We start from the raw sequence: 22,738 nt of genomic DNA on the forward strand, positions 1-22,738 counted from the left end.
CTAGCAGGCACAGGGAAAGGAGTGAGAACTGTAGCACCTAATTTTCTTTTCTGGGGATCAATTTCCCCTCTGGAAGGAGGGAGCTGGGCTACAGGGCCCCTAAGGGAACCAAGGAACCGCGGCAAAGGGCATGTGTTCCGCAAGTGACTTAACTTCTCAGTTCCTGTCCCATCTTCAAAATGAGTGATAGATAATAATTGCACGCACTTCACAAAGTTACTTAGTTAAATCAAATAATTCTCCAAAAGAGCTCAGCAGAGTGCCTGGGACATGGTAAGCATTCAATAAATGTTACCTATTATTGCTATTGCCATTACTATCATCATCATTCCAATTCCAGCATTCGCGGTGTCTCTATTAAGCCAGGGGATTCCTTCGTGAATGACTTTAATTTACAAATGCATTCACTGGTCTGTCTAAAGAGCGGCTCTAGAGCCCTGTATTTACCGCTTTCCCTGGCACACTGACCAGGTTTTCTGCCTCCAAAGGAAGTCTGCGACTTGCAGAACTGCCACGATAGTACCATCAAAGACTTCCCTTCCCCTTCTCTCTCGGCGGCGGTGCGAGGCTTCAGCTCTCGGGTTCGGGAGCCCGCCCACATCAGCCACCATTGGTAGCCCCGTCGCTGGCGTGATTAAGGCCCCGCCCCCTTCTCTCTGGGTCCACTCTGAGGCCATCTCCGGAAGCGGAGGGGCCGCGGAGGAGAGCCCGCGATGCATCCTGGGTTTTGTAGTCCATCTGTAAGACTGCAGCCTGAGAGCTGGGCCTCGCGACCCGGGGAACTACAGTCCCCAGCAGCCGGGCGGAGAGCGGAGAGAGGGGGCACTCGCGTCACGTGGGCGCCGCCTGGGCGGGCAGCTTCTCAGTGCGGTGGCGGCGGCGGCGGCGGCGGCTCGGGGGATCGGGGCCTTTTGTTTGGAGCGGCGGCGGGGGGCCCCGGAGCGGCGAGGCCGGCGGCCTTCCCCTGCTCGCTCGGTCCCGGCCGCCCCTCGCGGGGGTGGGGGGGCCGCCCCCTGGGCCGGGGCCTCGTCTCAGGCGCCCCCGCTCCTCCCTTGGCCCGCCCCGCCCGGCCTGAGGGGAGGAACTGGCCGGGCCTCCCCGCGCGGCCCAGCTACCTCCGGAGTCGCCGCCGCAGCCCTCTGCGCGCCGTACCCGAGGCTGCCTCTCGCCCCTCAGGCCGACGCCATGAAGATCAAGGATGCCAAGAAACCCTGTAAGATGGGGGCTTGGGCTCGTCGGGTTGGGAGAGCAAGTTGGGCCACGTCGGGAAGCCCCTTATTGTGGTGGCCTGGTTCGAAGCCGGTCGCTCCCAGCCGTCGCCCAGCACGGGATGGGGGCGGAGGGACCTTTGCAGCACCCGGTTCGAGGCTCCCTCCCCATCCCCCTACGCTCGGTTGACGAACGCTTGCCGCCCCCTAGCCTTTCCTCCTCGAGAGCTGGGAGGTGCAAGGGGGAATTTTTGTTCTGGGGTTTGGCAGGCAAGACCAGAGTTACCAGTTTCCTCTGAAGTCAAGTTGAAAATGGGTGTTAACAGATGTCAAGTTGCGCGGGGACATTTACCACTCTTTTTTTTTTTTAATTTTTTTAAACTGATTTCTGAGCTTTCTGCTTGTGTCCTTGAAATCCCGGTGGGTTCCTGGGAGTTGTCTCTGTTGTTATAATTGGAGCTTTTAAACACGGCATGTAACCTACCGGTGGGTAAGTGCCGTGACTTGTTTAGAATAACAACTAGTTCATGTTTGTTTTTTTAAAAACAGAGATAAAAAGATCAAAGTCATCCGTATTCCCGCCACTCAGAGCTAACCACTGTTAATATTTTGGTGACTACCCGTAGACATTTTTCTACGACTATATATATAGCCTATACTTAAAAAAAAAAAACCAAAAAAAGAAAAAAACCCCAAAACTTTCCATACTTAGAGAGATCAACTTTTATTTGCTTCCTTTTATTTTTAGCCTTTTTAAAAACCTTTTACTCCTGTGAATGGCTTATTTAATCACTCAGCCGTTGTGATTGTCATACTTGAAGTTCATTCTTCCAGAGCGACTAGGAATGCTGGATGCATGCTTCTGTCTTAGAATTGTATTGGTGTTTTGCCATTTTGCAGTGTTGTGTGATCCTACCAGCAGTTCTAGGAAATCTCTTGCCATAGAACGGGAGCACTGATACAGCCTTTTCCCGCCTGTCCGGTCTTGAAAACCTCCACGGAGAGGCAACATACCAAAGCACTCCAAAAACTGTTGTTATTTAAATGTGAGATAATTTGGTTCTCATTTTACTGGTGAGGAAAACAACTTACTGAGCCCCAGAGTAAATTTTCCAAGGCTGCACCAACCAACTCTGCTACTGAGGTTCAGGGCCCTAAGTCACCTGACTCATAGTCCTGTGTTCTTTCTTTTGCACCTGTAGGGCGTAGTCTAAATACTTAGAGAAGCACAAACCTTTCTGATCTGGTAGTTTTATCTGCCAGTTAAAACATCTTTTTAAACAATGATTTAAAAAAAAAAAACGATAGCTGAAGAGTTCTCGTTCAGGAGTCTATGAAATAGTGATGTGAAGTCTTAAAATGAGAGTAATATAGAAATACTACTATTTTACTTTACATTTGCTGAATTAAATAATCTTGAACAGATGCAGTAATGTAGAACAGTTGGACATCTTCCCTCAACACATAGGTTTTCTCTGCTTGTGTTAGAATTTCCATTTAGTAAAATGAGTTTAACAATGACAAGCTCATATTCTGACCTAAAAATGACAAGCTCATATTCTGACCCTTATGGTATTATTTTATGTTTGCCATGACAGCGATTTGATGACTTAGATTTGGGCAAACTTATAATCAGGTGTGAATACCATCTCTGGCAAAGGTGTTTCATATCTAGCAAAGATGATAATTAAGAGTTTATAAAATAAACTTTAGGTTGAGAAATAAAAGAACACCTATTTTTTAGAAGTAATTTGCTTATTAATATATTGTGGTACATCGTGAGGCCATTAATGTTAAATAGAGTTATGCTGAAAAACCAGTCAATTAATATGATTTAGAAGTCTGAAATAACATTTCCAGTTTCCTATATGTAAAAGATGACTTTACTGTCTACTCAGCTCTTTACAGTAAAAATAAAGAACATCTTGTTCTTTTGTGTGTGGGAAAGAAAGTATTTCAACTATGAACTGTCATGGAAATATATATATATAACTGGAAAGTATTATTTCTGATGTTTCAAACCACTCAGTTTAGCTAAAGACACACTTGTTTTTGAGTTCTTGCGTAGGGTTTCTTTTTTTTTATAATCATAAATTTAGTGAGCACTTTGTATGAAAGGCACTATCTTTACATGCATTGCGTCATTTAATCCTTAGAGCAGCACTAGTAACTAAAAACTGTATCTCATACTAGTTAAACAAGTGACTTTGGCTTCACACATTTTCTTAGAGTTACTCACCCAAGTGTTAGAAAACATTGCTTTTTGATACATCACTAGTATATACCAGCCTATAAACCAAATGCCTGTATTTAACCAGAAAATAAGAAAAGGAATTGGTTTCACCCTCTAAATTGTATAACTAAAAGATGAGCATTTGAAATTATGTGTTAATTCAACTCCAGGGGAAGAATGAAGTCAAACATTAATCTAATGAAAATTTTTTGCTAGAACCAAAACAGTGGCAATGTTTGCATTACCTTTACTTGTGTTTTTCACGCTACTTAAATAATAGTAAAAATCTAAACAGTGGCGTACCTCAACTGACATGATTTTTTAAGGTAAGGGTCAGCCTCTATTCTGCTTACCTGTAGAGCATGTAACACGATTAACAGGGTGATAATAAAAGATTTTTTTAATATACATATATATATTTTTTCATTTGGTGCAGTGTAGGTTTGGGTGCCTGCTTTGCTAACCCAAGCAGTAAGGTATGTGAAGTTTTTGTCAAGACCAGAGAGAAGTATGTAGCATATGTGTGCCGTTTGCTTCTATGTAATTTGATTGGCCTGTTTGTAAATTGAGTCATTACTTAAGAATGATCACTTCCAGTGGATAGTAAGGTGCAGTTAGAGGTGATAGTTTCAAATATTCTCTTAGATGTAACTAATTTACCAAAGGGGGGAAAAGTCTTCTGAAGCTCTTCTGAGGAATTATAATACTGAAGATGTGAGTATGGTTTATTTTCTTAGTCTGTTTTTGTTTTTTGGCTGTACCCGGAGCTCTCACTGCTGTGGCCTCTCCCGTTGCGGAGCACAGGCTCCGGACGTGCAGGCTCAGCGGCCATGGCTCACGGGCCCAGCCGCTCCGCGGCATGTGGGATCTTCCCAGACCGGGGCACGAACCCGTGTGCCCTGCATCGGCAGGCGGACTCCCAACCACTGCGCCACCAGGGAAGCCCCTCTTAGTCTGTTTTAAAACAACATTTTTATTTGGAATGATTATTGGGAAGAGTGAAATGTCTTTTATTCAGGAACTGGAACCGTATCTGGTTCAAGATACCATTGCACATGCTCATCATTTTAGAATTTTGTTCCTTAAAATAATCCACCAATGTTTCTGAACATCTTTCAGCATTTGGTTTCTCTTTCTGCTCAAGAGCAATTAAATTCTAGTTTGGCATAGGATCCCTTTGGGCTAAAATCTGCATGGGGCCAATAGCAATTAAATAGCTCCTTAAAGTTTCTCTGCTACCTCTTAGCAACACTTAACAAGACACCAAACTTTTATAATGCAGTTTGTTAGAAATTAACAGTCTGCCCTTGTGGCTAAAAAGGTGATGGGGGCTTCCCTGGTGGCGCGTCCGGAGCCTGTGCTCCACAACGGGAGAGGCCACAGCAGTGAGAGGCCCGTGTACCGCCAAAAAAAAAAAAAAAAAAAAAAGTGATCAGGCATGTGGGTTTCTTCTTTTGCATACCTAATCTACCTAGTAGGAAAGATAATTTCTTGGTAGCACTCTGCTTTTGCTGGTTCTGGATATTTTTGTTACTTATGGGGAACTAATGGCAGTTCTCTTAGGTTCAGGTGAGAAATAGAATAGGAGCTACTATTATTCTAGGAAATGCTCAAAGTCTGTAGAAGGTAATGTTTATTTGCCATCATCAAAGTACTTATATTTATGGAAGGTATGTTTTGTTCTTTAAATGTATTTTGGTTCATTTTTCTCACCTTGACAGGGGAGAGTTTTATTCTCGAAAGAGTGAGAAATGTTTAGGCTGTATGAAGAAGTAGGATGCTTATGCACTGGTGACCTACTTTTAACCTGTCCCTTGGCCAGAAGCAACAAAGCTATAGATTTAGATATTTGCCTGATTTCTTTGGAAAGTGGTATTTTTCTTACCTCATGGAAGTATTAGTGGGCCACTGGTTGTCCTTAATAACTTTGTACTTTTATCACAGATCAATAAAGTTTGAGTTTTGTGCCCCCTCCCCTTCTCATTTTAGTTAGTGACAAAATAACAAGCATAAGTATTTGCTTTAATGCACTGGAAATTAGATCACTTGCTAAATGAAAGGAGTGGATCGTAATTAAGAATGTGTGTCTTCTGTGTTCTTGTTGCCTCTCCCATACTTTTTGAATGGTGATTATTTCTCTGGCCTAAGGAGATGAATTCAGAACTCTGCCGAGTTGAAAGGATCTCTGTTCAGAAGAAGGGACCTGTAATGTTCTAGTTTGGATATTAAGGTAACCAAGACATTCATGTATAGCATCTCCAGTTACTCTTCCTTTAAGAGCAGATACCCCTAAGAGAACAGACATAGACGTATCTAACAGGCTAGATGTGAGGTGAGTCTTGAATGGCCTCCCATTCATTTTAAAAGTGTGTTACTGGGAATTCCCTTGCAGCCCCCGCTTTCACTCCCAGGGCGCAGGGCGCTAGTTCAGGGAACTAAGATCCCACAAGCCACGGGGTGTGGCCAAAAAAATATATGTATCAATAAAAGTGTTTTACTTCTTTAAGATGGCCTCCATTGCTAGCTACCCAACAAAATTGAGAAAATTTAGTTTCTTCAGCATCTTAGTTGTTTATACAGATCTATAGGTGACAAAAGCATTGTGCCTGTATAGAGAAATGTACAGAACCTTTTCTTGTTGAATCGTATGTTCCCGGTTTCTAATGGTGCACACACATATCAAATAAGTAAACTATGAATATATAAGAAACAAAGTAGGATTTTAGAGGGAACTAAATTTCCTTGACAACTTATACATAATAAACTGTTAAATACATGTTAGGCATTTCGTAATCCCAAATAAGTAAATAAGTAAACTATGAATATATAAGAAACAAAGTAGGATTTTAGAGGGAACTAAATTTCCTTGACAACTTATACATAATAAACTATTAAATACATGTTAGGCATTTCGTAATCTATGTATCTTACGTATTAAATTATTTTTGAGTCTCTATCATCATGATTAAGATCCCAGAGAATAGAAACAGACCTTAAGGAAACTAAGGTTTGAGAGGTTAATGGCTTTTCCAACGTCATGTAGCCCAGTTAGTGAGAGGCACCAAGTCCCAAACCCAGATGACGCTACCTCCCCAAATGTGCCTGTTTCCAAGTAGGTTGACCTTCAACGTTATCAACCGCTAACTTTATTAACCACATGCACTACAGAAGCCTAGTAAGTTTAATGAGCAAAGAAAAAAAGTTCTTTTTAAGGAGGTACTTTTCCCTTGGGTTACTTGAAGTGATTATAGGCCAATTTTATTACATTAAAATCTTAGAAACATTTTCAAGCCGTAGGTGATGACCTATTATTAAAACCAGATTGGTCCAAATTTTTCCTAATCTCCTGGGGCACATGACAAATATGTAATAAATGAAAAGGAATGCCTACCAGACCAGGAATTAAAAGGCCCTGGTCCAGCCCCAGGCATGCTGAGTTACGGGTTTTTAGAAAATACACGGAATAACACTTTGAAGGGAAAAGGGTGAGTTTCACATAGATTTGTCTTACCTCAAAAGTATTATTGACTGGGCTTCCCTGGTGGCACAGTGGTTGAGAGTCCGCCTGCCTGTGCAGGGGACACGGGTTCGTGCCCCGGTCCAGGAAGATCCCACATGCCGTGGAGCGGCTGGGCCCGTGAGCCATGGCCGCTGAGCCTGCGCATCCGGAGCCTGTGCTCCGCAACGGGAGAGGCCACAACAGTAAGAGGCCCGCGTACTGCAAAGAAAAAAAAAAAAAAGGATTATTGACTGAATGCATGATTCAGGGTAAATGAAGCTTGTGGCTAATTAACTAGGTCCTAATTCGCTTTTCTAAAATCAGGATATTTATTTTTTTATCCATAGCTTTCCCATGGTTTGGCATGGACATCGGGGGAACTCTGGTAAAGCTCTCATATTTTGAACCTATCGATATCACAGCAGAGGAAGAACAAGAAGAAGTTGAGAGCTTAAAAAGTATCCGGAAATATTTGACTTCTAATGTAGCCTATGGATCCACTGGTATTCGGGATGTACACCTTGAACTGAAAGATTTAACACTTTTTGGCCGGAGAGGGAACTTGCACTTTATCAGATTTCCAACCCAGGACCTGCCTACTTTTATCCAAATGGGAAGAGATAAAAACTTCTCAACATTACACACGGTGCTATGTGCTACAGGAGGTGGTGCTTACAAGTTTGAAAAAGATTTTCGCACAGTAGGTATTTCACTCACAGGCAAAAATCGATACCCATTCTCTTCCGTTTTTAAAGTATGAGGCTCGTTTTCTGTCTGGTATGTTTCTTAGACTAGTTCCCCCTGCTGATACAGGGGAAGTATGTATTCATGACTTACTTTTGATTGGAGCATTTAAACACCTTTATACAATGAGTAAAAACTGGCCAGAGTTGGGCCTATCGTACATAATATGGGGTAAAACCTGCTAAATTTAGGAACTGCTACAAAGCTACAGTAAAAGCAGACTTCAGTGAATTTGGCAGCTCTCACCTGGCCATTGTTTGGAGATACTGGTATTCAAATTACGGAGTTCTAAGTTTTTTTAAAGAAATATTGATATTTTCTAGTGATGAAGTTTTATAATATTTGTTTTTGTTGGTGCTCAATCATTTATTAAGCTAATATTTGAACATCTAGTTTGTGTTAGGTATTGTGCTAGGCACTGAGAAATCAGCTAGGAATAAGACACAGACTTAGCTCTCAAAGAGTGCCGTATCCTAGATCACACATTTAAGTGAACAATAAGTTCAGTGCATTATAATTAAGAAGTACAATGCATTATAATTAATACTATTGCTATGAAAAGAGGTGCCATGGGAACACAAGGGGGAGTGATACCTAATAAGTCCTTAGAGAATTGAAAAGCTTATCTAAGCTGAGATCTTTTATAGTAAATATTTTATAATATACCTTTACTAATCTGAAATGAATTTAATAGTTTCACATTAGTACCCAAACTATAATATAAAGACAGGAAATTAAGGTATTTATATTATCAGTAGGTAGATTCTCTGGTATGATCACACAAGAGGGCATAATGAAGTAGTCAGATTTAGATGCTTGTATGTACATAGATTGAACTTAATTTCTAAAGCCACAACTGCTAAGATTGATAAGGTATGTTTTATTGGAGAATCAAATACCATAAGTGGTATTGCTGTTGTGACATAACTTTCAAAGATGCTAAACAACACAAGGTAAAGTTCCAAACAGTAAAAAAGTACAACACTTCCTCAGTTTATGTGGTGGTTGCGTTCCTAGCAGATTTAGTATGTATTAAAACCACGTAAAGAATACCTTGTGGGCTTCCCTGGTGGTGCAGTGTTTGAGAGTCCGCCTGCCGATGCAGGGGACACGGGTTCGTGCCCCGGTCCGGGAAGATCCCACGTGCTGCGGAGCGGCTGGGCCCGTGAGCCATGGCCGCTGAGCCTGCGCGGCCGGAGCCTGTGCTCCGCAACGGGAGAGACCACAACAGTGAGAGGCCCGAGTACCGCAAAAAAAAAAAAAAAAAAAAAAAAAGAATACCTTGTGTCTATACACATATAGATAAAATACTTTGTGTTTACATAGGCTCAGATAATTATAAACAAATTTTCCTACTGCTGCCTACAAAAATGTCTGTCATAATGTTCAAAGGTAATGCAGGAAAGGGTTAACTTTTTTTTGCACAACTGCCCCACCCATTGCGGATGTCTGGCACCCCAAGTCCCTGCCCAGTAAATGTTAGTTTGATTCTCCCCGTCTCCCCATCTTTGTGAAAACTAAAAAGTCCCCACAGATTTCCAAAACGCCTCTAGAAGTAATACCACCACCACTGAGAACCACAGGACTAAATGAAGTCCCTAAGAGATTTTGACACAAAAGAAAACAAGTGAAAACGTGTGGGTTGTAAATGATTTTGAAGTTTTGTAAAGTACATGGAAATTATATGGTATCGTCGAGTCAAGTATTTTGAATGCTTTCCTTTGTTCACTTTACAAAACTCGCTTTGGTGTTTTTTTACAGATTGGAAACCTCCACCTGCACAAACTGGATGAACTTGACTGCCTTGTAAAGGGCTTGCTGTATATAGATTCTGTCAGTTTCAATGGACAAGCAGAGTGCTATTATTTTGCTAATGCCTCAGAACCTGAGAGATGCCAAAAGATGCCTTTCAACCTGGATGATCCCTATCCACTGCTGGTAGTAAACATTGGTTCGGGAGTCAGTATTTTAGCAGTCCATTCCAAAGACAACTATAAACGAGTAACTGGGACAAGGTAGTAACCTTTTTGTTCTTAAGGCAGCATTCATGTTGTTTTCTACACAGAAATTGTGAAATCTATATATTAATGCTAGCTTCATCAAAAAACTAATGTGTATTGTGCAACAGCTAAAAACGTAGATGTGTAAGTATAAGTTAAAGTGTTGCAGATAATACTTTTTTATAAGGCATGTGTGTAGACTCAAACTAAAATCATTAAATGTTTATATTTGGTTAGCATCATTTGGCATCAAAATTTCCATAATGAAAAGAGTGAATTTTTATCTGGAATAATTCCAATAACATTTTTATTTTCCAAAGCATTTTTCTCATTTTTATATAGATATATTTAAGCCTAGAGCTTGAAACATTCTTATTTGATTCACATTTAAGTGGAGTATTTGGCAACATTGTAATTAATTCATATAGGATGAATTTAACATGAACTCTTTTCTTTAATACCTGGAATATGAATGTGAAATGAGATTTAAAATTTTTCCTTATGATTCCAATATGTACTTTATCACCTTTTAAGGAAGCTGGAGGCTCCTATTTATTTAATTGAGGAAGAAAGATTTTAGGATGCTTTAAATTAGATTGATTTGTGAAAAAAACTCTGGCCACGCTGTGCAGCATGTGGGATCTTAGTTCCCAAACCAGGGATCAAACCTGTGCTCCCTGTGTTGGGAGCACAGACTCTTAACCATTGGACTGCCAGGGAAGTCCCGAAAAAAACTCATTTTAATGTAGTACTCCTATTTGAATAATACTTAAATTTAATTAGTACTTTATTTCTGTGGTGGCCGAAAGTCTACCTCCGTTGAAACTCTCTATGCCAAAGAATTACAGGGAAGTACTACCTACTTCAATCAATTCAAAAAGACAGAAATTCAGTCTGTTAACTAAATTCCAACAGTGATTCAGGAATAGAACCTGTTAGAAATTTAGGTGAGACTAGGGAGCAAAGGTTTTGATTTTAGGGGCTAGAGTGGCATAATTTCATTTTATGAGCATATCCAAAAGAATAATAGAACCAGGTTAATTTCTGTCTTTAACATGATGACCAGCCTGACATAAATGTCCTCACTGTATTCATATCGGCGTCATGTAAATGTTAATGTAGCACATTGAGTTGATTTCAGCCTTATCAGGCTAAGTAAATAGGCCTTTCACAAAATTATTTCCTGGAAACCATTTAGAATTACAATTTTTCTCCTTTTAATTTGTACGGTATTAACTTCTAGCACTCCTTTTTCATGCACACAAAAACATTTATTTTTAGCAGTTACAAAGTGTAAGGTATCAGGTGAAGATACTAGAAGATACAAAAGGTCTTCTGTGTCATGTTGTTTACACGACAACATTTTTTTCCTTTGGTTTATTCTTTGATCTGACAAATTTGGTTCTGCTGTTTTTCTTAGGTTTAGCAATATCTATCCATGTGTTTATTGAATAAATGAGTGCTCCATGCTTTTACTTTGGAGAAAGACTACAGTGTGTAAATGCAACTTACTAAGTTTCTTTATTTTCTTTAGCCTTGGAGGGGGTACCTTCCTTGGTTTATGTAGTTTATTGACTGGCTGTGAAAGTTTTGAAGAGGCTCTTGAAATGGCATCCAAAGGTGACAGCACCCAAGCTGACAAGCTGGTCCGTGATATTTACGGAGGAGATTATGAAAGATTTGGTCTGCCTGGCTGGGCCGTAGCATCTAGGTAAGGTTAACATTTACATTGTAATTAAAGTTGCTTATTTAGTTTTTAGAAAGCAGTGTATCCGGAAGTTGTAAGGGGCTTCCTCTTACCCAGTTTAGTTCTAAGTTTTGAACATTGATGTCGTTTTAAAATTAAATATACATCAAGAAGTCTCCCCTGAACGCACTATAGGAAACTTTTTATTAGTTCTTGAGTATCCTTCCAGTGTTTCTCTATGCAAATACAAATAAATATCCTTATCCTCCCCTTACAGAAGGTAACTTTTAGAAGGTAACATTTATATACCATTATATAGTATACTGTATACAGTCGGGTCTCCTTATCCATGGTTCTGCATCTACAGAGTCAACCATCCTTGGATCGAAAATATTTGGAAAAATAATAATTCCAGAAAGTTGCAAAAAGCAAAACTTGAATTTGCTGCACACAGGCAACTATTTACATAGTATTTACATTGTATTAAGTGTTATTAAGTAATCTGGAGATGATTTCAAGTACATACATAGGTTATATGCAAATACTACATCATTTTATACAAGGGACCTGAGCACCTAGAGATTTTGGTGTCCAAGGAAGGTCCTGGAACCAATCCCCCATGGATAAGAGGGAGGACTGTATAGTCTACAACAGCAGTATATCCTAGTCTGTTTGCCTGCCCCCCCTCCCTCTCTCACTCTCTCTTTTTCTTTCTCTTCCTTCCCTCATCCTTTCCCTCTTTCCCTCCCTACCCTGTCTTCTTCTTTTTCCTCCCTTTCCTCCCTCTCTCCCTCCTTCCTTTCTCCCCCCCTCCTTTTTTTTTATTAACAGCTTCATGGTATTTCATTGTATGAATGTATCATAGATTGATAGATGTTTGGGTGTTCCCAGTATTTTCCTACGTGCAATTCATTGGGTCAGTAAGTAACCTTGTACATGTATACCTTATTTTATACATGTGTAGATTTATCTGTAGGCTGTATTCTCAAAATGTATGAAATGTTGTTATCAGCAGATTTGATTTTGTTTGTTTTTCATTTCTCTGCAGTTTTGGGAATATGATTTATAAGGAGAAGCGAGAATCTGTTAGTAAAGAAGATCTAGCAAGAGCTACATTAGTTACTATCACCAATAACATTGGTTCTGTGGCACGAATGTGTGCTGTTAATGAGGTAAAAAAAATTGTTTAATTATATGAAAAATGTGAGTTGGAGTTTTACATACATGTAGCAGGCTTCTTCGTATTCCTTAAGGAGGCCTCATAGGATCGAGATCTCTTAATCCATTAAATCCCAAGATTCATTAATATATATGTTACCTATCCAATTGTGATACTACCTTTAAAGAAAGTAGCAGATAATTCAGTTCGGAAATAGGACAAAGAGATAATTTACATTTCATATTTATCCAGAAACCTTTTCAGAAATATACAACCTAAATATCTTGAAGTTGTAAATCAAAAATTCTATATAAACAATAAGATGTTTTGAGGTAACTTACTATTGAAAGTGGGTGGGGTTTTTTTTTTTCCTGCTAGTGTTACCTTTGATTAATGAAGTACTTGGAAGTTTTCTTACTGCCCTCGGCTTCTTTACAGTGCTGCCTTGTTGCATATGGATCAAGCAGCATTGTACAGGGCTATGAAGGCACTGAGACCGTTCTTCACATGAAATTTGAATGATGTATACTTATAAAAAGCATGTACTGCTAGATTTACCTCATAATTGGGTTATTTTTATTTGAAGAAGACTGTATATACAGTTTTGCCTTTGTGTAATAGAGGTATTTGCCCATTTAATTTTTATAAATATCAATGTGTTGGGAATTTTACTTTTTAAAGGAATTCTTTAAAGGAATCTTTTAAAGAAATTCTTCATTTGTTCACTCATTTCGTTTATTCATTGAGTAAATATTTACAGAGTACCATGTGCCAGGTATTGTTCTGAGCACTTGAGATAAATTAGTGAAGAAAACAAAGATCCCTGACTTTGTGGAGCTTACAGCCATTCTAGTGATGTAGTAAACAAGTAAATTATTCTGTATTAGGTGATAAATGCTATTTTTAAAAAGGAGAAAATTAAACAAAATAAAGAGAATTGAGAGTAGACCAGAGAGTGGCAGAGGACAAATTACTGAGTAACTGGGTAGTTAAAGGAAGGCTTTGTTGAAAATATGACTCTTAGGCAAAGATTTGATGGAGGTGAGAGAATCATGGGTGCAGATATTTGGGGAAAGGGAGGCTCCAGCAGAGAGAACAACTGTGCAAAGACTCGAATTAATCCTCTGAATGACTCTAAATTCAAACTTAGAATACTGTCTTTTTTTTTTTTTTTTTTTTTTTTTTTTTTTTTTTTTTGCGGTATGCGGGCCTCTCACTGTTGTGGCCTCCCCCGTTGCGGAGCACAGGCTCCGGACGCGCAGGCCCAGCGGCCATGGCTCACGGGCCCAGCCGCTCCGCGGCATATGGGATCCTCCCAGACCGGGGCACGAACCCGTATCCCCTGCATCGGCAGGCGGACTCTCAACCACTTGCGCCACCAGGGAGGCCCTAGAATACTGTCTTTTAAGTTTCTTAATAACAGTGTAGTAAGTTAGTTGAGGGAACCACTAGCTGGCATTTGAACCTAGGTTTGGGAAATATTTCACTTTGAGGGGCAGACAGTAATCTGGGGTCTTTTTTGTTATCCCTGTAGGTCCAGATTTTCACTGGCCAATTAACAGTAATTAAGGCCATAGTTTACGCTATTCAAACTCAGTGTGCAAAAATGTATACTCAGAAGTACTTATATTATTGTGAGAGTAGAAATAGGTTTTTTGGAGATTCAAAACAAATATTAGTTCCTCCATCTGGAAGCCCTAGGGGTTGGGTGGGCATGCCCGTATCCCAGTCAGTTTTGCTCTCCAGTGCTATAGATAAAAGTCCACGGTTTCTGTGTCATTACTGAGCATAAACTGCAACATGCTGACCAAGTTTACAGCTTGTTTTTAATCCTAAACATGTTTAAGATACTTTTCCTTGGTTTGTCTCCTTTTATCTCATCAGTAATATTTCTCCAAATTACTTTCTTTGCTAAATATATTACTTACTGGCCATTTTTCAAAAACAAGTCTATCTATAATCATTTAACTAGGGTCTTTCCAGAACTTTTCTTTTTAAATTAGATGTTATTTTTTAGGGCAGTTGTAGGTTCACAGCAAAATTGAGTGTAAGGTACAAAGTTCACTGACCCCCCCAGATGCACAGCCTCCCTTACTGTCAATATCCAGCACCAGTTTGGTACATTTGTTAAAATCGATGAGCCTACATTGACACATCATCACTCAGAGTCCATAGTTTACATTTGGGGTCACTCTTAGTGTACATTCTATGGGTTTTGACAAGTGTAGTGACATGTCCTAAACTAATTTTTAAATACTCAGGATTATGAAGGCATATACCAGGAATGTAGTAGGCACTAAAAAAAGTTAGTAGTTGTTTATATTTGTAAGTAGAGATCTCATGAACTGTATTGTATTGTAAAATCTACTTGATAATTCTTTTTTCAAGTCATTTTCTTTGTTCTTTTCTTTTAGAAAATAAACAGAGTTGTCTTTGTTGGAAACTTTTTACGTGTCAATACTCTCTCGATGAAACTTTTGGCATATGCACTGGATTATTGGTCAAAAGGTCAACTGAAAGCATTGTTTCTAGAGCATGAGGTATGATATGAAAGTAAAGTTTTGTGAATTTTAATAGCATGCTTTTAAATGCAGTTTCATATATTGTTCCTTGCCTGGTACTTTATAAGTGAAGTATAAAACTGTGATTTACGTAAATAGTATATTGATTCCCTCACTTCAGTTTGAGTTAGGGGGTGGGCGTTTTTGTAACCTGGCAGACATCCCTTTAAGATGAGAATCTCACAGTTCTTCTGAAAAAGAGAGCAGTATCAGGTCTGTGAGCTCGTTAAATACTGGGGCTGCTTGTGTACTTAGTGGGTTTGTTTTGTTAAATTGTTTTCTTTTGTTTCTTTTGTTTTTTATTGTTTTTCACGTGGGATATTAGTAGTAGCTCCCCAACCAGGGGTCAAACCCGGGCCCTTGTCAGTGAGAGCGCAGAGTGCTAACCACTGGACCGCCAGGGAATTCCCTCTTTCTTCTTTTTTCCTCCCCTGAGAGAACAAATGTTAAATATGAACAATAAAAATATATATGATTTAGCAATGAAAATCTCCTTAATCCTCCCACCACAGCCTCACCCCCACCTCCAGTGGTAACCACTGTTAACATTTAGGAGTTTATTCTTTGAGATTTTTTTTTTCCTATTCGATCACGATATCCAGTTAAATTCTGATCAGAGCAAGTATCAGTTCACAAAATGTTTTGGATTAAGTAAACTTACCTTGAATTATTTTGTTTGTGGTCAGGTGAATATTTTATTAAGCATTTCAATAATACAGATTCTGAGTATTTGTTTTGCTCTTATGAGCTTCCATGTGTCATTGTCACTGCTTTCGCTGTAGCAGTCAGAATGTGTACTCTTGTGCAGTTCCACCTGGCATGTCCTCTGCTGTGGGAATGGCAGGCAGAGCCAAAGGACTTTTCTTCAGGAAAGGGGAGGGGAGCCAGAACTGCAACAATAGTCCTAGAAGCTGTAGTGTCTAACAGCCACGCTTTATAAAAAAATAGGTATTTCAAAGGTATATATATTATAATTAACTAGAAAATGCTTAGCTTCAATTATAATACAAAAACATATACATATATATGTATTGGGTTGGCCAGAAAGTTTGTTCAGGTTTTTCTGCAACATCTTAAGGAAAAACCTGAACAAACTTATTGGTCAACCCAATATTTGTAATGTATGAAGACTATATACTACGAGAAAACTTACTTCATTGATTGTTTCAAGTAGACTGTTGATTGAAATACTGAGCAATTAAACATGGAATTCCATTACAAAAAAAAAAGTATATATTGAGAATACAGTTTAAAAAAAATTTTTTTACAATAACTGACGACACAAATTGGTAGCTTTCTGAATCGATGTTCTTAAGTGTGTTCTTAATAGTGGTTAATATTACATGTTCATTTAGAAGCTGCACTACATTAATAATTACTTTTAAATTATGCAGGGATATTTTGGAGCAGTTGGTGCACTTCTTGGGCTGCCAAATTTCACCTAAAGCATCGGGTTTCTCTCTGTTAATCAATGTCATTCAAGAGGAACTGAAAACCAGAGGTGTTATTACTGCATTATTTGTCACTGGGAACCAAAGGATGAAAGAGTAGCACTATTCCTGTTGATTTTTAAGTATCAGAATGGTAAGCTGCTATATGTTGCCATATTAAAAAGAGAGCTCCAATAATGTGAAGTATTTCTAAGTGAAATGCTTTCCCTTCTGTATATAGCCAGTGTTAAATCCTTAAATGCAATACAGCCTCTGATTAATGAGCTTCCTCTGAAAAAGATTTTCTATTTATTTTATTTTATGTAGCCAACATTGCAGTACTGTATGTTCAAACATGAATCTTAAAGTCTCAGAAATGTTTATCTCATGAAAAGAATTGATTCTGAATATTTGTTACAAGTCTGTTCTATGTGTGTTTTGGTTACTAGTAAGTGGACAGTAACATACCCTGTATTGAAACTTACTGAAATGGCAATCAAAGATGATCATTTTTATATGATTTTAGAAATGTTAAAGCAATATTAATTATTCATTACTGTTGTTTTCTAAACATATCTTCTCCCAAAAAGCATGTTTATGTGCTCTTTCCCCAGAAGTATAACCTTTTTCAAATGCCATAATTTAATTGAAATACTGTTGTTAAACATTAGCCTGAATTTTAAAATGAACCCGAGAAAATGCACATAATTGGTGATAACTGCATTTTTTGTATTTTGAGTTTATTAGATAGTACATTTAAATTTTTTTTTTTTTTTTTTTTTGTGGCACGTGGGCCTCTCACTGTCGTGGCCTCTCCTGTTGTGGAGCACAGGCTCTGGACGCGCAGGCTCAAGGGCCATGGCTCTCCGCGGCATGTGGGATCTTCCCGGACCGGGGTACGAACCCGTGTCCCCTGCATCGGCAGGCAGACTCTCAACCACTGCGCCACCAGGGAAGCCCCTAAAATGTTTTTTAATTGGAGGCTTAATTACTTATTTGAAAGTCCGTTCAGTGAGGTCCCAGGACTATTTGAATGGAGTATGGTTTATGTGTATTGGTAGGGTTCTGTGCTCTTCTCTCTATACCACATTTATCTTAGGCCCAAAGTTAGCCATTTCTGTTTAATTAGGTCTGAACCATCAAAGCTAAAGACTGTCTTCTACTGTGAACAGTAGAAAAAATCATTTGTTCTAAATAGATGTTATGGAAATTTAAAAGACGAGTTGTTTTGAAACTGGGAATCTGAGGCAGTATTGCAGAATTATAAAAGGATCAATGTTTCGTACATTCTGGTAATAAAAGCATTATAGTTCCAAAATTTGTAAATCCTTTTGCCTTGGAATTTATTCTATATTTTGAAGTCATTTTTTATAATGTTATCAATTTTTTCAGACTTTCACTTTGGCAGTAACATTTTGGAGGCCCAGTAGTTCAGCAAAGTTTTTTGAGACTGTTACTTATGGTTTAGGAAGTTGACTTGGGGAAAATTGGGAAAAACTGTTCACCTCCTTAAATTACAGTAAATCTGGATGTACTTTGAAGAGCTTAAAACTTACATTACAGGAGGAAAGAGGTATTACGCTGTCTTTTTACATGACAGTTTTGCTCCGTAGAGAACAATTTTCAATTGAATCTCAAGAGGTGGTGCTTGATAAAGATCTCTCTCCCTGTAGTTATGTTCAGAGGGAAAAGCATGTGAAGGTAATTTTTAGAATGTAGAATATTTAGAACTTCGAATTCATGTCAGTCAGTGGTCATTTTGAAAACCTACAGTGTTTAAACATTTTCTTACTAAATGTTTCCATTTTCATGACTAGATATTTCAGCCAAAAGCTATCTTTTTAATTTATTTTAGAATTGCATGATTGGGCATCTGTACAAGAAGGTTTTGCTTTTAAATGATAACTTCAAGTTTTATACCTGTGGCAAACTGTACGTTAGCAGTTATAGGTTTAGGGCTGTCGTCAAGAAGCAAATGGAATGGTAAACGTATATACAAGTTAATTTGATCAATACTTTGGTTAATTTGGGACTATGATTCATACTTTTTGTCTTTTGAAACTGAAGTTACCTGCTAAAATGCATATAAAGTGAGCAACTATCTCACCACTGTGAGAAAAGCTCTTGGCTTTTCTCTTGTACAATCTAGAATTACTGGAGTAATTCTAATAAGTATTTCTAATAAGAACACAGAATTGTGATGAAGGCTGCCAAGATTCTAGGTTTTTATTATGATCCCAGGAAAATGCTTGTATAAGCGTAGAGTGGTAAATAGGTTTGGTTCTAATCCCAATCAGCTTAATGCCTCAAAAGCTCTTATGTTCTTAAACAGTGCTAATAGAAATAAATGTGAGCAACATTAATTTTGCGTTTTCTAGCAGACATATTTAAAAAGTAAACAGGTGAAATTCATTTAAATTATATATTTCTATTTAACCCAGTATATCTGTGTTATCATTTCAACATGTAATCATTATAAAAAGTTATTTAGGGGTTTTTTTGGGTTAGGGGATTGTTGCTACTTAGTCTTCAAAATCAGTATGTATTTTACAGTTAGAGCACAACTCAATTTAGACTAACCACATTTCAGGTTCTCAGCCACGTTTGGGTAGTGGTTACTGTATTAGTGTAGTTTCTAGAACTAGCTCTTAAAAATGAACACTACCATGTATTCATTAAAACTTAAATTTGAATCTGGACTTTTTAAATAATGTTAGAGAAGGAACATGTGAGAACCTTATTTTTTAAATACGTAAAGAGGGATAAGAAATACCTCATTTGGCCTAGTTTATTTTATTCAGACAAGCTGTATTTCTGACCATTCCAAAAAACATCTTACATTGCATCCTGCCATCTCATTATAGTAGGTATCATTTTTCTAATGATACTAATAAAGTTGCCCAAGACACATCCTGAGCATCCTCATCAGTCTTCAAAATGTATATTTCCTTCACTGCAGTAAATTTGATGATTCCAGAGACTTACCCCACACACACACCTTATCTAATTGAACTTTGAGAAGCCAATTCTAAAGGACTAAAAAGAAACCTTTTTAATTCTTCATTGAGTTCTGTACACACAAGGAGAATCTTGTTTATAACTTGTGGATTTAATTTCATTTTTAAAAATAACATTTTCAAATGCAAGGATCACTAAAGGTTTGCTTGGGCGCTTGGTAAAGAACACAAGCTCTAGAACTTTCCACCACCACTACCACCATCCGTACCCCCAGAAGACTGCCTTTTAACCAGAGAGACTTTGAGAACTAATGGCCTTCAGTTCTACACCCTGACTTCTCCAAAGACGAAGTACTAGTAGACTTCCTTGCCTATTGACAAGGGCGTTCCTTGCTCAGCTACTATAGTTTAAATAGGTGGACTCTTAGTTTAGGTAAAGTTAGCGCTATTGCCAGTAATATATGTGGCGTCTTGACAGTCCTTCTAGAGGTTCAGATTGTTTGCCAAATATTAGACTGTGAAGATTCCTGAGTTTTTTACCTTTGTGTGCAGATGTGATTGTTGTATTCTCAGTACCAGTTCCTGAAAGTCCACTTCCGTAAGAAAAATGAGGCAGCTCAAAGGGAAAAGGTTTTCCTCTATGTCCAGCGGTATCTTGCCTTCTAAGAGCAGTCCATCTGGCCTTGAATCAAGGCATCTTGCCTTGATTTCTCAGGTCGCATTTTTGGGTGGAAAGCTTAGCAAGGCAGTAGTTTCCAAATGTCCTTTATAACCACTCTGCTTGTTATATGCAAAATGTTTCATATTTTAATATTTTGTTTTTTCTCTATTGAGCACTTTATGCTTTTTAGTCTGTTGCACTTGAGAATGTAGTTTAGAAACTTTCCCTCTTCTAAAGCCATGTAAAAACTGGATGATCACCAGAAAAATGAGTATGTGTTATTTTGCATTTAACTTACTGTTTTGTGGTATGTATAAACAAAATATTAGAAACGTACTGCATTTTTGTCATAATACTCTTTGACCTTATTTAACATGATGATTTGCCATGAAATGTCAATGATGTCCTATTTTCCCAATAAGTTTGTTTATTTTAGGGTGTTCTATTCTAATAGAGAAGGAATTCAGCCAACTTTGTTTCTGTCATCAGATAATCTCAGAAAGTAATGTTCTTTATCTATATTACTGCCTGTTTTCAATATTTGAGACCGTAGCTTTATATTTCTACTGAGCCTAGTAACTGATGAGCAAAGACCCCAAAAAGTGAGTAATTATTTTTCTTCCTTTGAGGTATTTTAATAGCCTATTGAAAACAAGGGTTCCATGAAAAGCAGACTGTCCCAAAAGACAGTTAGTTGCTCCATTCATGGCAGCATTTGAAGTGACAAAAACAATTTGTTCAGATATGTGGCATCATGTTTTAGAGTTCATTTTATTTGCGTTGATACATGTTGAGAGGTACTAGCTTTTGGATTCTCACCATAGAATGGTAGTAGTTATTCTCTCATAATGTTTTGTTATTGCCTGTAATGGCCAAGTAGTAGATATACCTTAAAGTAATATCAAGGGGGTGTGTGTGCGCGTGCGCTTTAATCTGTAAAGCTATCTGGAATTTTTATTGTGCTATAACTTCAAAATTATATGGGCATTATTATAACTTTTCCGTTGTACAAAAAGAAACATACCACTAAATTTATGGATGTTTGAATGTTAGATTTATTTGGGATTTTTTTAATAGCCCTTTTCTTTAAGCTGTTTCTTATTTCTGATCATTGTGAGTTGGGATAGATGTGGGATAAACCCCTCCTAGAATTATTGCCTTTGTCAAACACAATTCATAGTGGGATTTATAAAACACAATTTTAATTATCTCTAAGTGAGTTGAAATATCATGGATTGTAGTCATCTACATCAAGTACGATAAAGACCTAAAAACCTTTATCCTTAGGATTGCCTGAGAATAATCAGGTTGTACATGTGTCTGATATTTCCAGCTTAATAAATGTAGCAGTGAGTTGATGTTGGGACTTCAGGTATTACAGTTTGTACTGAATGATGTGTTTGAGAGGAAATCAGTTTTTTTTTCCTTAAGAAAAAAACCAAATTCTTTACAGTCTGGCTCTTTGTGTAGTCAAAAGACTATTTCTCTTTTTAGATTTTCAGTCTTTTTGCTATAGCGGCCAGTAATTTTGTGTTTAAAAGAACTAATGAGAAATGTATTTTTCAAAGGAGTGAATAAAGTTAAAATCCAAGGTTTTGAATTGTATAAATGTGCAACTATATTTCAAGTCTAAGATAGTGCTGATTTTTTTTCTATTTCTCAACATCTTTCATACATGGCAGTACCTACAGTTCCAGTAGCTTTCAAAGAAAACATTTCAGTTTTGTATAATTTGTAAAATATACATAAATAATGCAGATAGTTTGAGATTATTTTAGCTTTATGTTGTGTCTCTGAATCATACGGATCTCATACCTGGCACAGTTGATAGTTGTCACGAGTATTAAGCCATTTTGAAATCTGCCACTTTTTTTCTAAGGTGCCCTTTTTAGTTTACATTTAGAAACAAAAGATAACTTTATAGACCTAACATTAATATTCTGGTCTCCTTGTCCTAAATATGATTAATGGAACATGGATGTAAGTCAGGTTAAGATGGTTTTATCATTTTTTTAATACATTGTATGCTTTGACTTTTTATTTGAACTACAATGAAACTTTGACTTTTTAACCGAAATTGAGTGGCATTTGTCTTAATTCTGCCCAGTTACAGATCAGATCATACCTAGAAGATGTTTGTGTTAATTTTACTTATACAAGCCATTTCCATTTAAGTTGCCTTACTCTATCTGTTGCAGTGTTCTTGCCAAGTCTGAGCTCTGTCATGTTGGAATTATTCTAACACTGAATCTGTGATGTAAAAATGTATGATGTGCTACAAATTTTATTCATAATAAACTAAGTTATAGCCTATTATAACCTATAAAACATTTCTTGTAAATTGTCTAATTTATTTTTTCATTTATGTACAGTTTCTTATGTAAATTTTTAAAATACTTGTTGTGGTCTGTTCTATAAACATTCCTGTTCTCTTTTCCTTACGGCTTATTTGCATGAAAGAAACTTGGGTTTCGCTTGTTTGTATTATGTGGCCACTGAGCCAACTTCAGTACTCTCTACCTTCTTTTCTGTAGTTTTAACTTTTTCTAGTTTTGTTCATATTCTAAATAAATGTTAAAATCATGATTTTTATCTCCTA

At 37.8% G+C, this 22,738-nt stretch overlaps 1 protein-coding gene across 1 annotated transcript; it reads left to right on the top strand.

Moving 5' to 3' along the window:
* Positions 1–917: 917 nt before the first annotated feature.
* On the top strand, positions 918–22,738 carry PANK3 (pantothenate kinase 3). Its single transcript, XM_060094957.1, has 7 exons — positions 918–1,213; positions 7,288–7,640; positions 9,446–9,699; positions 11,219–11,395; positions 12,420–12,543; positions 14,945–15,070; positions 16,486–22,738. The coding sequence occupies exons 1-7, from the start codon at positions 1,186–1,188 to the stop codon at positions 16,534–16,536; spliced, it is 1,113 nt and encodes a 370-aa protein (XP_059950940.1). The 5' UTR covers positions 918–1,185; the 3' UTR covers positions 16,537–22,738.

This window comes from Mesoplodon densirostris, chromosome 3 (assembly GCF_025265405.1).
Source record: "Mesoplodon densirostris isolate mMesDen1 chromosome 3, mMesDen1 primary haplotype, whole genome shotgun sequence".
Lineage (NCBI taxonomy): Eukaryota > Metazoa > Chordata > Mammalia > Artiodactyla > Ziphiidae > Mesoplodon > Mesoplodon densirostris.

Coding starts and splice junctions, on each gene's coding strand:
- PANK3 (XM_060094957.1), top strand. CDS start 1,186: ATGAAGATCAAGGATGCCAAGAAACCCT. Junction 7,641..9,445: donor TTGAAAAAGATTTTCGCACA/GTAGGTATTTCA, acceptor GTTTTTTTACAG/ATTGGAAACCTCCACCTGCA. Junction 15,071..16,485: donor CATTGTTTCTAGAGCATGAG/GTATGATATGAA, acceptor TAAATTATGCAG/GGATATTTTGGAGCAGTTGG.